Below are 14,435 nucleotides of genomic sequence, written 5' to 3'. Positions count from 1 at the left end.
TTGCAAAGTACTACAAGTTGCAGACATCACTGGCAGACACAGCTGCATTTCTCACACACAGGTTTCGAGATGCTGCCTTATATAATCCTATTCCATTCTGCTGTGACAGTCCTAGTTACCATGGCAACCAGAATTCTGCAAGCACTTGAGCTTCTGATCATTTCCTGACAGTATTCAAAGCTTTTTCTAATATTATTCTCACTTCATTACTACTATAACTATATGCAAGCACTATTATAAGCAAAACACCATTCATCTTGCCCATTTCTTTCTCTCTGGATTTTGTTTTCTTATACAGAGAATTAGAAGAAGAGCAAATTTATTATGCATATATCATAAAGGTATTTCTAATTTAAAAATAGTCCATTAAGATATTCACAGTTGAGAAAATTAAAGGCTCTGACAACTCAGGTGAACAGCTCAAATTAAAATGGAAAGACACATCTCCAAGGTAAAAGAGAATTTATTATACCTCAAATGAGACATTATACAGTAAAATCTGGAGCCTTTCATAGACTGAAGCACACTTTTTTTCTTTTTGTGGTACTAGGGATTGGCCCCAGAACACTCTACCTCTAAGTCTCTTTTTTAATTTTATTATTATCATTGATATATATATATATATATATATATATATATATATATATAAATATATATATATATATATATTTTTTTTTTTTTTTTTTGCAGGTCTGGGGATGGAACCCCAGGGGCATTTGACCTCCAAGCTACATCCCGTGCCCTATTTTTTTATTCTTTTATTTTGAAACAGGGTCTCACTAAGTTGTAGAGGGCTTCACTAAATAGTTATGATTGTCCCCGAACCCTGATCCTCCAATCTCAGCCTCCCAAATGCTGGGATTACAAGGATGTGCCACCACACCCAGCTCTTTTATTTTTTGGTGGTACTGGGGTTCCTGGAAGCCCTTCTACCTCTGGGCTACACTCCCAGACCTATTTTTACATTTTTTTATTTGGAAACAGGGTCTCCTAAGCCAGCGTGCATGGCTGGCTTCGAACCTGCGGCGATCCTCCTGTCTCTGCCTTCCAAGTGCGGGGACTACAAGGGTGCGCCACCACGCCCGGCTAGCTCTTATTATTTTGAAATAAGGTTTCACTGGGTTTATAATAGTCTCGCTACATTATTGAGGCTGTCCTTAAAGATACAATCCTCCAGTCTTAGCCTCCCAAGTATTAGGAATATGGGTGTGTGCCACCACGCCAGTTTCCTTGATGATGATGATGATGATGATGACTGTGTGTGTGAGCGCACGTATGTGTTGTATTGGATACTGAAATCAGGGAAAGTCTATCTTTGAGCTATACACCCAGCCCTAATTAATTTTTTTTATTTTGCACAGGATATCACTAAGTTTCAGAGAACCTATTTAAGCTGCCAAGGCTGGCCAGAACTTGCAATATTCTTCACTGAGCCTTCCAAGTACTGAGATTACAGGAATGCACAACCATGCCTGGCTGAAGCACTTTTTTTTTTAATGGTACTGGGGGTTGTACTCAGGGGCATTCTACCTCTGAGCTACATCCCCAGATCTCTTTTTGTATTTTGAAACAGGGACTCAATAAGTTGCTGATAAACTGTGCGCCTCCTGTCTCCGTCCCCTCAGTACTGGTCTTACAGGCATGTACCACCACACCAGGCTGAAGCACACTTTCTGACTCCATGTACAGAGTGTAAAAGTCTAACTGATTAGGGAGGCTCCCCACAATTTAGTGAAACCCTTTTTCTTTTCTGTTTCTTTCTTTCTTTCCTTTTTTTTTTCTTTTTGTGGTACTGGGGGTGGAACCCAGGGGCTTTTGTACCTCCGGGCTATACTCCCAGACCTATTTTATACTTTATTTGGAAACAGGGTCTCAATAAGTTGTTGAGAGCCTAAGTAGCTGAGGCTGGCTTCGAACCTGTGCAATCCTCCTGTCTCAGCTTCCCAAGCACTGGGATTACAAGCGTGCGCCACCACGCCCAGCTTGACCCTTTTTCAAATAAAGAATAAAAAAAAAAACAGAAGTGGGTGTGTAGCTCAAAGGTAGAATGCCCCTGGGTTCATATAATTTTATGTCTTTATCTGAGTAAATGTCACATAGATATAGTTTGTAAAAAATAATACAAAATAGGGCAGGGCTGGGGGTGTAGCTCGGTAGAATACCCCTGGGTTCCATTCCCAGTACTGGAAAAAAAAAATATATATATATATATATATACTTACACACACACACACACACACACACACACACACACACACACCTGTACTTTCCTACAAGTATATTATACTTCAGTAATGAGTTTAGCCGGTGACATAGCTTGGTGGTAGTGGGCATGCTTTAGCACACATGCAGCCCTAAGTTCCATCCTCAGCACCATGAAAAAAATGAACTGGAAAAGGAAAGAGAAAACAAGACAAAGGAAAGCCAGCAAAAGGACAAGCACGGAGTGGAAGGAATGTGGAGGGAAAGGGCCGTGGTAAAAGCCGACATTAATCCAGCTAGATTCCACTGCATCCCCTTTCCCCAGGCCCTACTACTGATCCAAACTACTGCCAATATGCTCCATATTCCTAACAACACTGAGACCCTGTTTCCTATTCAGACCAACCCAGCTATGAACGAAGGGTGGCAACCCAAAACACCTTCTCTTATTCCAAAAGAAGTCTATTACAAAAGAAATGCTTTAAAAAAAAAACTGTATGAATGTTTGAAAGAGAAGTATTTAATTCTATAAAGATTTTCTTGGAGAGAAAACAAAGCAACTAGTGTCCAGCATGCGGCACATGCCAACAACCGCCACCAGGGGCGCTCTAAGAGAGGCCCACATAACTGACAGAGCCAGACCTGAGTGCTTTCCAGACAAGTTTAGCATGGAACAAAGAACACTTAAATTTATATAAACGCACACTCACTTGCAGCAGACACTGGGAGGAAATCTACCTCTGAAAAGAAAAAGACCAAGCGGGGAAGTAAGAGCAAACTGTCTCAATAAGCCTTTTTATAATATATAGAATTAAATTAATGTAGAATTTTTTGAAACAAGCTCATGGAATATATATTATTTCAACAAATTTTTTCACTTAATCATATACCTTAAGGGCAACATTTATATCTCTGCCAAAATCTTTCAATAATTCTATGCCAGGTGTGGTGGCATATGCCTATAATCACAGTAATTGAAAGGCTGAAAGAGGATAATCGCAGGTTCAGGGCCAGCCTCAGCAATTTATGGAGGCTTTCCACAACTTAGATCTGTTTCAAAATAAAAAGTAGGGCTTCGGGTGAAGCACAGAAGTAGTGTGCCCCTGGGTTCAACCATTAGTTTTACACACACACACACACACACACACACACACACACACACACACACACACACACACACACAGTGCCAGAGCCAAGCAAGTGCCAGTGCCTGTAATCCCAGTACTTGAGAAGCTGAGACAGGAGGATTTCAGGTTTGAGGATAGTCTCAACAAGTAGTCAGACTCTCAGCAACCTAGCGAGTCCTTGTTTAAAAATAAGACAGGAGCCGGGTGTGGTGGCACACACTTGTAATCCCAGCATTCGGGTAGGCTGAGACCTGAGGATTGCGGGAGGCTGAGACCTGAGGATTGCGGTTCGCAGACAGCCTCAGCTACTTAGTGAGGCCCTCTGCAACTTAGTGAAACACTGTTTCAAAATAAAGAATAAAAAATAGGCCAGAGGGTGTAGCTTGGTGATCAACGCCCCTGGGTTCCATTACCAGACCTGCAGAAAAATAAAAATAAAATAGGGCTGCCGGGCGTGGTGGCGCATACTTGTAATCCCCACATTTTAAAGACAGACAGGAGGATCGCCAGCCTCGCTGGCTTATAGACCCTGTTTCCAAATACAATATAAATAGGTGTGGGAGTGTAGCCTATAGGTAGAAGGGTTCCATCCCCAGTACCATCAAAAATACTAATACTAATACTAATAATAAATAAATAAAATAGGGCTGAGGATGTAGCTCAAAGGTAGGATACTCCTGGGTTTAATCCCCAGTACCACAAAAAATAAAATAACCCAATTTTTTTTAAATGGTCAAAGGATCAGAACAGGCATTTTTTGAAAGAAATAATATAAATCACTAACAAGCAGATAAAAAGATGTGCTCAATATACAGATATTAACGAAATGCAAATCAAAACACAAAGGGATAGCCCTTATCACTCACTAGAATGTCTAATAAAAAAGACAGAAACTAGTAAGTATGGGCAAGGACAAAGAGACACCGTTCACTCTCATAGATTACTGGTTGGGCAGCCACTCTGAAAAACAGTCAGCAGTTCCTCAAAAGATTAACACACAGTTACCATAGGGCCAATAATTCCAATAATTCCTCTTCTTGGAAGATAGCCCAGAGAAATGAAAAACTGTCCACTCAAACACCTATGTGCAAATGTTCATAGCACTATTATTCACAACAGCCTAAAACTGCAAAACAACTCAAAAGTCTGTTGACTGATAGCCGAATAATCCTGATGATAGAATTTATTTTCCTTTTGGTACTAAGGATTGAACGTCTACCTCCAAACTACACTTCCAGTGCTATTTTATTTTTATTTTGAAACAGAGTTCCCTAAGCTGATGAGAGTCACAGTACTTGCTGAGGCTGTCCTGAAACCTACAATCCTCCTGTCTCAGCCTCCCAAGTACTGAGATTACAGGTGTATACCAGGCCACTATAACAGGCCTTATAATAGAATATTTATTAGAAGTAGAATGCTTCTGGGTTCCATCCAGGCTCTATCCTCATTATCGCTAAATAAACAAATAAATAAATAAATAAATGCTAGGCGTGAATAACTTCTGGCACATAGGCTCTCAAACAATTTTTTTATTCTTTATTTTGAGACAGGGTCTCATAAAGTTGTAGAGGGCCTCACTCAGTAGCTGAGAAGGGCTGCGAACCTGTGATACTGCTCTCTCAGCCAACCAAGTACTAGGATTACAAGCCTGCGCCACAACACTCGGCATTATTCCTTATTTTGAAACAGGGTCTCATTGAGTTGCAAAGAGCCTCACTAAGTAGGTGAGACTGTCTTCAAACCATGGTCCTCCAATCTCAGCCTCCAAAATGCTGGAATAACAAACATGTGCCACTATCTCCAGCTTCCCAGTCTTATTTTTTGTTTTATGGGGTTTTTTTGTTTTGTTTTGTTTTTTGGTGGTGATGGTACTAGGCGTGGAACCCAGAGGCTTTCTACCTCCGGACCTCCAGGCTATACTCCCAGACCTTTTTTTTATATTTTATTTGGAAACAGGGTCTCACTAAATTGCTGAAAGCCTCACTAAGTAGCTGAGGCTGGCTTCGAACCTGTGCAATCCTCCTGTCTCAGCCTCCCAAGCGCGGGGATTACAAGCGTGCGCCAACACACCTGGCCTTGTTTTATGTTTTTGTGGGTCTTGGCATGGAACCAAGGGGCATTCGACCTCCGAGCTACACCCTTCGCCCTATTTTTTATTCTTTATTTTGATACAGGGTCTCACTAAGTTGCAGAAGGCCTCACTAAGTAGCTGAGGCTGTCCGCAAACTGAGACCCTCTGGTCTCGGCCTTCCAAAGGCTGGGATTATAAGAGTGCATCACCACGCCCAGCTTTATTCTTTATTTCAAAAGAAGGTCTCAATAAATTGCAGAGCACCTCACTAAATAGCTGAGGGTGTCTGAGAACTCTTGATTCTCCTGTCTCAGCCTCCAAGTACTGGGATTACAAGTGTGCACCACCACACCTGGCTCATGAAATTTTTTAAAGGCCTTCCTACTCTAAGTCTACCATACTTATTGGCACAACAATAGGCAGACTGACCAGTGGAACAGAACAGAAGATACAGAAACAAACCCACACATCTACAGTCAACTGATCTTTGACAAAGGGGCCAGACTCATACGCTGGAGAAAAGACAGCCTTTTCAACAAATGGTGCTGGGAGAACTGTCTATCCATTTGTAGAAAGTTGGATCTGAATCCTTACTTCTCACCATGCACAGGAATCAACTTGAGATGGATCAAAGACTTAAAAATTAGACCAGAGACTGTAAAGTTACTAGAGAAAGGCATAGGATCAACACTCTAACATATAGGCACAGGCAGTAACTTTCTCAATAAGACTTCAAAAACGCAGGAAATTAAAGCAAGAATTAAAACTGGGATTATTAATATATTTCAAAAATAATTGTGTCAAAATGGCGGCAGACCTGGAGAGAGAAAGGCTTGGCTTTGGTCAGGAAGCAAACGGCTATTGAAACTTAGATTGACTTAGCTAAATGTAGGAGAGGAGAACTAGGCCTTTCTCTATCTAAAGACAGATCTGCATGATTAGATAAGATAGCTAAGATGGTAGGAGGGGTCTTGCCACACCTTGCTGGGGGAGGTACCTTACAAAAACCACTATGTTAGAATTACTTAAACAAGATGGAGGTCATGGGTATAAAAAGTCCGGTCCACGTGCTGTATATCTTGGGGGTGGTGAATCGGCTTGGACCACCAGCCCCCCATGCCATTCTGGCATAGGGCTGTAACTATTTTCTGTATTTCTATCTTTTGAATAAACTTCTTTAAATCTCCAGCAACTGTCCAAGCTATGTATAATTATCCTTAGCTCAGGACAAGAACCCGCGGGTTTTTTTGGTTTTTGGTCGTTTTGGGTTTTGTTGTCGTTTGAGGGAAAGTGTGTCCAGGACCCTAACAGGGGTCCCCGAGAACAGTTTCCCCACAACCATACTCTCCCAATCCGAAACAGTGCACACTTGTAATTTGTAATCCCCATGCTTTGGAGGTGGAGACAGGAGGATCACGCAGGTTCAAAAGCCAGCCTTACTAGCTTAAGAGACCCTGTTTCCAAATAAAAATATAAAAAAATAGGTGTCTGGGAGTGTAGCCCAGAGGTAGAAGGGTTTCCAGGAACCCCAGTACCACCAAAAGGGGGGGGGGGATTCTACCTTTGAGCTACACCACAGCCCTATTTCATTTTTATTTTGAAACAGGGCCTCACCACGTTGCTGAGGGCCTAAATTGCTGAGGGTGGCGGCAAACCTGCAATCCTCCTGTCTCAACCTCCCAAGTACTGGAATTAATCATGTGCCACCATGACTGACTAAATTAACTGCTTTAAAATAAATGCTGCAAGTACATTTCTAACCCTGGGGGGTGCTTAATATAAAGCTTGATGAACGCAAACTTCGCACTTTTTGTGTGTGTGGTACTGGGGGTGGAACCCAGGGGCTTTTCTACATCTGGCTACACTCCCAGACCTATTTTATACTTTATATGGAAACAGTCTCACTAAGTTGCTGAAAGCCTCACTAAGTAGCTGAGGCTGACTTCAAACCTGTGCAATCCTCCTATCTCAGCCTCCTAAGCACTGGGATTACAAGTGGGAGCCACCACACCTTGCTAAAATTTGTAACCTTTACAAGAAGTGTATGGCCACAGAAGTTGCTGCTGGTGCTCTGGGTAAAGAACAAAAGGTTGTACGGTTCCAATCAGTGGTGGGAACGACCACAAGGTTTCCCCATGAAGCAGGGTGTCTTGACCAACAGCAGTGTTCACCTACTACCGAGTAAGGGGCATTCCTGTGATAGAACAAGGAGAATTGGAGAGAGAACAACGCTGTTCAGGGTTGCATTGTAGATGCCAGTCTGAGTGTTCTCAACTTGGTTATTGTAAAAAAAAAAAAAAAGCAAGAGAAGGATATTCCTGGACTGATGGATAGCATTGTGCCTTGTCCCCTGGGGCCCAAAAGAGCCAGCAGAATCCAAAAACCTTTCAATCTCTCCAAATAAGATGATGTCCACCAATATGCTGTCAGAAAGCCCTTAAACAAGGAAGGTAAGAAACCCAGAACCAAAGCACCCGAGATGCAGTGCTTTCCACTCCATGTGCCCTGCAATACAAACGCCGGTGTGCTGCTCTGAAGAAACAGCACTCTAAGAAAACCAAGGAAGATGGTGCGGAACATGCTAAACTTTTGGCCAAGAGAATAAAGAAAGGCAAAGAAAAACAACAGCAAGAGACTGCCAAGAGATGCAGGCCATCCTCCCTGAGAGCTTCTACTTCTAAGTCTGAGTCCAGTCGAGAATAAGAATTCTTAAGTGTGACAAATAAATAAGATCAGACCTTAAAAAAAGAAAAGCTCGTTCAGCTTGAGTAAAATGGTAAGTGTTCTTTCCCTGTTGTTTTTTTCACCTAAGAATAAACAGTATCTAACGGGAGAAAAAAATCATGATCATATCTGGTACAGGTATTTACTTAACATTTTATTCATAGCTTTCAGAAATTTACCACAAATCAGCCAGAAAAAAACAATGTAGAACTAGAGAAAAATTTAAAGCCTCCTGAGTCCACTCACCTTAAACCATTGAACAGCTGCTTAGATTTATCCAGAAGGTAACAAAAATCTGTAACTGTTTTCCTTTCTCCCTGTGGGATGTCATCTTCAGCACCTCCAGAGGACATGATTTCTTTAAGAGCAAATTCAGTTCTGTAAGAAAACAATCATTTATCTAGTCAGCAAAAATAAAGAGAAGTTGACCTTAGGTATAACTCATCTGATAGCATAGTGTCCCCCATAAGAAACATACAGATTGCTTTTTGTTTTGTATTTTGGGGCCCGAGACTTGAAAGGCACATTCTATTTCTTCTTCTTCTTCTTCTTTTTTTTTTTTTTTTTTTTTTTTTTTTTGTGTGTGTGTGTGTGTGTGTGTGTGTGTGTGTGTGTGGTACTGGGGATAGAACCCAGGGGCATTCTACCTCCTAGCTACACCCCCAGCTCTTTTTTTTTTTTTTTTTTTTTTTTTTGGTGGCACTGGGGTTCCTGGAAGCCCTTCTAACTCCAGGCTACACTCCCAGACCTATTTTATATTTTTGAAACAGGGTCTCTTATGCCAGCGCGGCTGGCTTCGAACCTGCGCAATCCTCTTGTCTCCGCCTCCCAAGCGCAGGGATTACAAGCGTGCGCCACCATGTCCAGCTCCTATTTTTTATTCTTTATTTTTGAAACAGGGTCTCACCAAATTGCAATGGGCCTCACTAAGTAGCTGAGGCTGTCTGCGAACCTCGATCCTCCAGTCTCAGCCTCCCAAATGCTAACATGTCTGGGTAATCTTTTAATTCTGAAATAAGATCTCATTAAGTAGCTGGATGCTGGCCTTGAATCTGCAATTCTTCTGTCTCAGCCTTCCAAGTACTGGGATTACAAGAGTACACCAGTGTACCCACCTACAATTCTTCTGATTACACTCAAATGACCAAATAATCCTGTAAGAGAGTGTTGGAAAAAAGATAACCACCTATCATTGGTGGGAATAAAATCTGGTACCAATTTTGGCACTATTCTTTTATCAAATAGGTATTATTTGAATGTCTATTTTAGGCATGCCTTCATATTGTTAACAATCTAAACTATTGATCCTTTTAACACATTTGCCCATTTGACCCAATCTGTGAATGGAGAACATTTTGTTCACGTTTCATTATCACAAATGGATATCACCTAGCATTTCATTATCACAACAATTAAAATCCAAAAACACCCTGAAGGATACAAAAAGGAAAACTGTTAAGTACTTCACACAAAAGTAATCACAGCACTCTGCCCTATCACTAATTTACATTTATATTTCAGAAGGTAAGGCAAGAACACATCAGTACAAAAGAGATGTAAAAAAATGCTGTATTTTTTTGAGCCCAAAATACCTTAATCACTTATATTAATCAGCCTTGTGTGTGTGTGGTACTGGAAATGGAACCTAGGGGCATTCTATCCCAGCCCTATTTTTATTCTTTATTTTATTTATTTCATTATTATTATTATTATTATTATTATTATTATTATTATTTTCCTTTTTTTTGGTGGCACTGGGGTTCCTGGAAACCCTTCTACCTCCAGGCTACACTTCCAGACCTATTTTATATTTTTATTTGGAAACAGGGTCCTGTCTCCGCCTTCCAAATGCGGGGATTACAAACCACGCCGAGCGCTTATTCTTTATTTTGAAACAGGGTTTCACTGAGTTGCAAAGGGCCTCACTTTGGACAGCTAAGGCTGTCCGAGAATCCTTGAACCTGCTATCCTTCCTGTCTCAGCCTCCCAAGTACTGGAGATTACAAGTGTGCGCCACCAGGCTGCCCAGCAATCTGCCATTTTTAAAATGGTAAGCTATGCTAAATTTTAAAAAGGTAAAATCTCCTTTGCTTACCCACAGGTAGAACTCTGTGGGATGACAACATAGGGATGTTTGGCCCCAGTGTGGGGTGAAGAAACAGGCAGAGTAGAGGCCAGAAACCGAGGTGGAAGGTAGGGTGTGTGCAGTTATTTTGGTTAATATGTTTCTCTCCGATGTCCCCAAACAGCCAATTGTGGTTGCAAAGCAGGAAAGCTGTCAGCAAGCCTGGAGCTGTGGAGAGCTTCAGTGTAACAGGGTGGCCCTGGAGCCAGCTGGTGGTGGAAAGTGCTCAGTGGCCCCTGAATCTTCACAGGTCCCGTTTCCCTCCTCCCCTTTCCTCACTCCATACACCAGGTCTTGAACAACAGTACTGTTTCCAGGAAGGGGATTCACATAGTAATATAAAGAACCACAAGTCTATGGCCATACTACCATGAACATGCCCGATCTCTCCAATCGTGGAAGATAAGCAGGGTCCTGCCTGGTTAGTACTTGGAAGGGAGAACCCGGACCTTACGTGTACTCTCCCCAAAACATACCCAGCAACCATCTTTAGGTTTTCCCCTAAACCCGGCAGAAAAGGCACAAACTGGATACAAATCAAGCTGCAGTTTTCCCCATTTCATCTCATTTCCTCACCAGCTAAGATGACTTATGTTCCCAGGACATAAGACTTCACAGGGGCCGGGCGTGATGCCACACACTTGTAATCCCAACATTTGGGAGGCTGAGGGAGGATCCCAGTTCGAGGACAGCCTCAGGTACTTAGTGAGGCCCTTTGCAACTCAATGAGACCCTGTTTCAAAATAAATAAAAAAATAGGGCTCGGGGTATTGCTCTGAGGTAGAATGCCCCTGGGTTCTAACAGCAGAACCATTTAAAAAAAAAAAAAAAAACTCACAGGAGAAAAAAAATAAAAAGATTAAAGATTAAAATAAATATGTTGAAATGGTGATGCCCTTGAGCCAGGCATGGTGGCGCATGCTTGTAATCCCCATGCTTGGGAGGCTGAGACAGGAGGATTGCCCAGGTTCAAAGCCAGCCTCAGAGCCGGGCGTGGTGGCTCAGGCTTGTAATTCCCGAGCTTGGGAGGTGGAGACAGGAGGATCCCGCAAGTTCAAAGCCAGTCTTGCTGACTTAAAAGACCCTGTTTTCAAATAAAAATATAAAAAATAGGTGTCTGGGAGTGTTGCCCGGAGGTAGAAGGGCTTCCAGGAACCCCAGTACCACTAAAAACAAATGAACAAACAAAGCCAGCCTCAGCTACTTAGTGAGGCTCTCAGCAACTTAGTGAGACCCTGTTTCCAAATAAAATATAAAATAGGTCTGGGAGTGTAGCCCAGAGGTAGAAAGCCCCTAGGTTCCAACCCAGTGCCACAAAAACAACTGCAACAAAGAAATGGTGAAGCCCTTTTGTAAATCCAGCGAGTCTGAATCCTCCCAGCCAGGATTTCAAGTTCAAGGTCACCCTGAATAACTTAGTGAGAACTATTGCAAAATGAAAAATAAAAAGGGCAGAATACAGGTAAGACATAGAAAAACCCTTGGTTTAAATCCCAGTTTCAGGGGAAAAAAGTTAAATAAGGATTAATACTTGAAAAAAGCAGGGAGAAGCTGTCATTATGAAGCAAATAAAATTACTAGTTATGTGCTGAGTGTGGTGGCACATGCCTGTAATCTCAGCTCTGGGGAGTCTGAGACAGGAGGATCACAGGTTCAAGGACAGCCTTAGCAAGGAGTGGGACTCTCAGGAACCTAGCAAGACCCCGCTTCCTCCTTCCTTCCTCCCTCCTTCCTCCCTCCTTCCTTCCTTCCTCCTTCCTTCCTCCTTCCTTCCTTCCTTCCTCCTTCCTTCCTTCCTCCTTCCTTCCTTCCTTCCTTCCTCCTTCCTTCCTCCTTCCTTCCTTCCTCCCTCCTTCCTTCCTTCCTCCTTCCTTCCTTCCTTCCTCCTTCCTTCCTCCTTCCTTCCTTCCTTCCTTCCTTCCTTTCTTTTTCTTTGTCTCTAAGTTGGCCAGACTGGCCCCTAACTTTGATCCTCTAATCAGTCTCCCTTTGCTAGGGTTATAGGTGTGTACCAGCGTACCCACTAGAACTTATTTTTTAGTAGAGAAATTAAAAAAACAAAGACCCTATTTCAAACTTAAAATAGGGCTGAGGGTGCAGCTCAGAGGTAGAATGCCCCTGGGTTCAATCCGCAATACCACACACACACACACACACACACACACACACACACACACACAAAATTACAACTACTTATGAAAATATAATCACAGAAATAATGAATAGATTCAAGAACAGAAAGGATACGGCTGAACATATTAATAAGGTAGGCAACAGAAAGACATCATACATTAAAGAAAAATTAAGAGATACATAAAATACTTTAAGCAGCTGGGTGTTGTGGCGCACGCTTGTAATCTCCGCACTTGGGAGGCTGAGACAGGAGGATCACACAGGTTCAAAAACAGCCTCAACTACTTTAGTGAGCCTCTCAGCAACTTAGTGAGACCCTGTTTGCGAATAAAGTACAAAAAAACAGGTCTGAGAGTATAGCCCGGAGGTAGAATGTTCCTGGGTCCCACCCTCAGTACCACAAAATAAATAAATACATTAATTAATTAATTAATTAAAATACTTTAAAGAAAAATTAAAGATTGCACTTTTGAGGAGAGCCTCTGCAAGTAGTGAGACTCTAATCAGCCTAACTAGACACTATTTCAAATAATAATAATGCCGGGGATGGTGAGAGGCTGAGACAGGAGGATCGCAGGTTTGAAAACAGATTCAGTACCTTAATGAGGCTCTCAGAAACCTAGTGAGACCCTGTTTCCAAGTAAGGAAAAAAAAAAAAAAAAACTGGGCTAGGAGTGTAGCTCAAAAGTAGAATGGCATAAGGTTCAATTCCTAATACCAAAATAAATAAATAAATGATATCTTTTCAGTTAAATTTATCTTGACAATGTAATTTCTCCCTGCCATCTATTTAGGATAAACAGGACTCCCTCAGTTATTTCATAAAAAGTTGAACAAATGTAACAATTGGGGAGGAAGTACTGGGGTTTGAACACAGAGGCTTCTACCTCTCAACTACATCCCTAGCCCTATTTTATTTTTACTTTGAAACAGGGTCTCACTAATTTGCTGAGAGTGTTAACTTGCTGAGGCTAGTCTCAAACCTGTGATCCTCCTATTTTAGCCTCTCAAGTACTAGGATTACAGGTATATGCTACGATCCCTGGCTACTTGTTTTTTTTAAATGTCTGGCCAAGCTCTGTGATACATGCCTATAATTCTGGCTACTCAGGCTGAGGCACGGGGACTGCAAGTTCAAAACCTACGCAGTTTAGCCGGGCGTGGTGGCGCACGCTTGTAATCCCCGCGCTTGGGAGGCGGAGACAGGAGGATCGCGCAGGTTCGAAGCCAGCCGTGCTGGCGTAAGAGACCCTGTTTCAAAAATATAAAATAGGTCTGGGAGTGTAGCCCGGAGGAAGGAGGGCTTCCAGGAACCCCAGTACCACCAAAAAAAAAAAAAAAAAAAAAAAAAAAAAAAACTACGCAGTTTAAAAGACGCCATTTCAAAATTCAAAAAAAATTTTTTTCTTTTTTTGGTGGTACTAGGGGTGGAACCCAGGGACCTTCTACTTCCAAGCTACACCCCCAGTCATATTTTTAGTCTTTATTTATTTATTTATTTATTTATTTAATTTTGCGGGTCTGGGGATGAAACCCACGGTCATCTGACCTCTGAGCTACATCCCCTGCCCTATTTTTTATTCTTTATTTTGAAACCAGGTCTCACTGAGTTGCAGAGGGCCTCAGTAAATAGCTGAGGCTGTCCGCGAACCGTGATCCTCCAGGTCTCAGCCTCCCTAATGCTGGGATTACAAGCATGCGCCACCACACCCAGCTCTTTAGTCTATTTTGAAACAGGGTCTCACTAAGTTGCAGAGAACCTCACTAAGTAACTGAAGCGGGCTGTGAACCTGAAATCCTCCAGTTTCAGCCTCCCAAGTACTGGAATTACATGCGTGTACCACCACACCCAACCAAAGAAACAAAAAGGGTACATATGTACTTCAGGGTAGAGTACTTGCCTAGTATGCACAAGCCCATGGGTTCTATCCCTTGTATGTGTGTGTGCGCGCACGTGTGCGCGCGCGCGTACACACACACACACACACACACACACAATCTCATACTCTAAAAGCCTCTTGCCTTCAATATAGACATTAGCCATATATAGCTG

The 14,435-nt window shown here is 42.2% G+C and overlaps 1 protein-coding gene and 1 pseudogene across 4 annotated transcripts in view; one reads left to right on the top strand and one right to left on the bottom strand.

Annotated features, from left to right (window-relative positions):
* SCAI (suppressor of cancer cell invasion) overlaps positions 1-14,435 on the bottom strand; it is a gene marked incomplete at both ends in the record, with an annotated part of 122,552 nt that overhangs the window by 52,664 nt on the left and 55,453 nt on the right. For 2 of the 3 annotated variants that reach the window (XM_080709302.1, XM_080709303.1), the window contains one exon: positions 8,371-8,502. In XM_080709302.1, the coding sequence (XP_080565428.1) occupies positions 8,371-8,477 (107 nt within the window). Of the gene's footprint in view, positions 1-8,370; positions 8,503-14,435 lie in introns of those variants that run through there. The other variant, XM_080709304.1, reaches the window with a different exon arrangement.
* Positions 7,445-8,103, top strand: LOC308272575 (small ribosomal subunit protein eS6-like; annotated as a pseudogene). Its single transcript has one exon. The product of its transcript is annotated as a small ribosomal subunit protein eS6-like (transcript).

Source organism: Muscardinus avellanarius, assembly GCF_963383645.1.
Source record: "Muscardinus avellanarius genome assembly, chromosome: 13".
Classification (NCBI taxonomy): Eukaryota; Metazoa; Chordata; class Mammalia; order Rodentia; family Gliridae; genus Muscardinus; species Muscardinus avellanarius.
The sequence above is the reverse complement of the archived record's forward strand: the minus strand, read 5'-3'. Positions and strand labels throughout refer to the sequence as shown.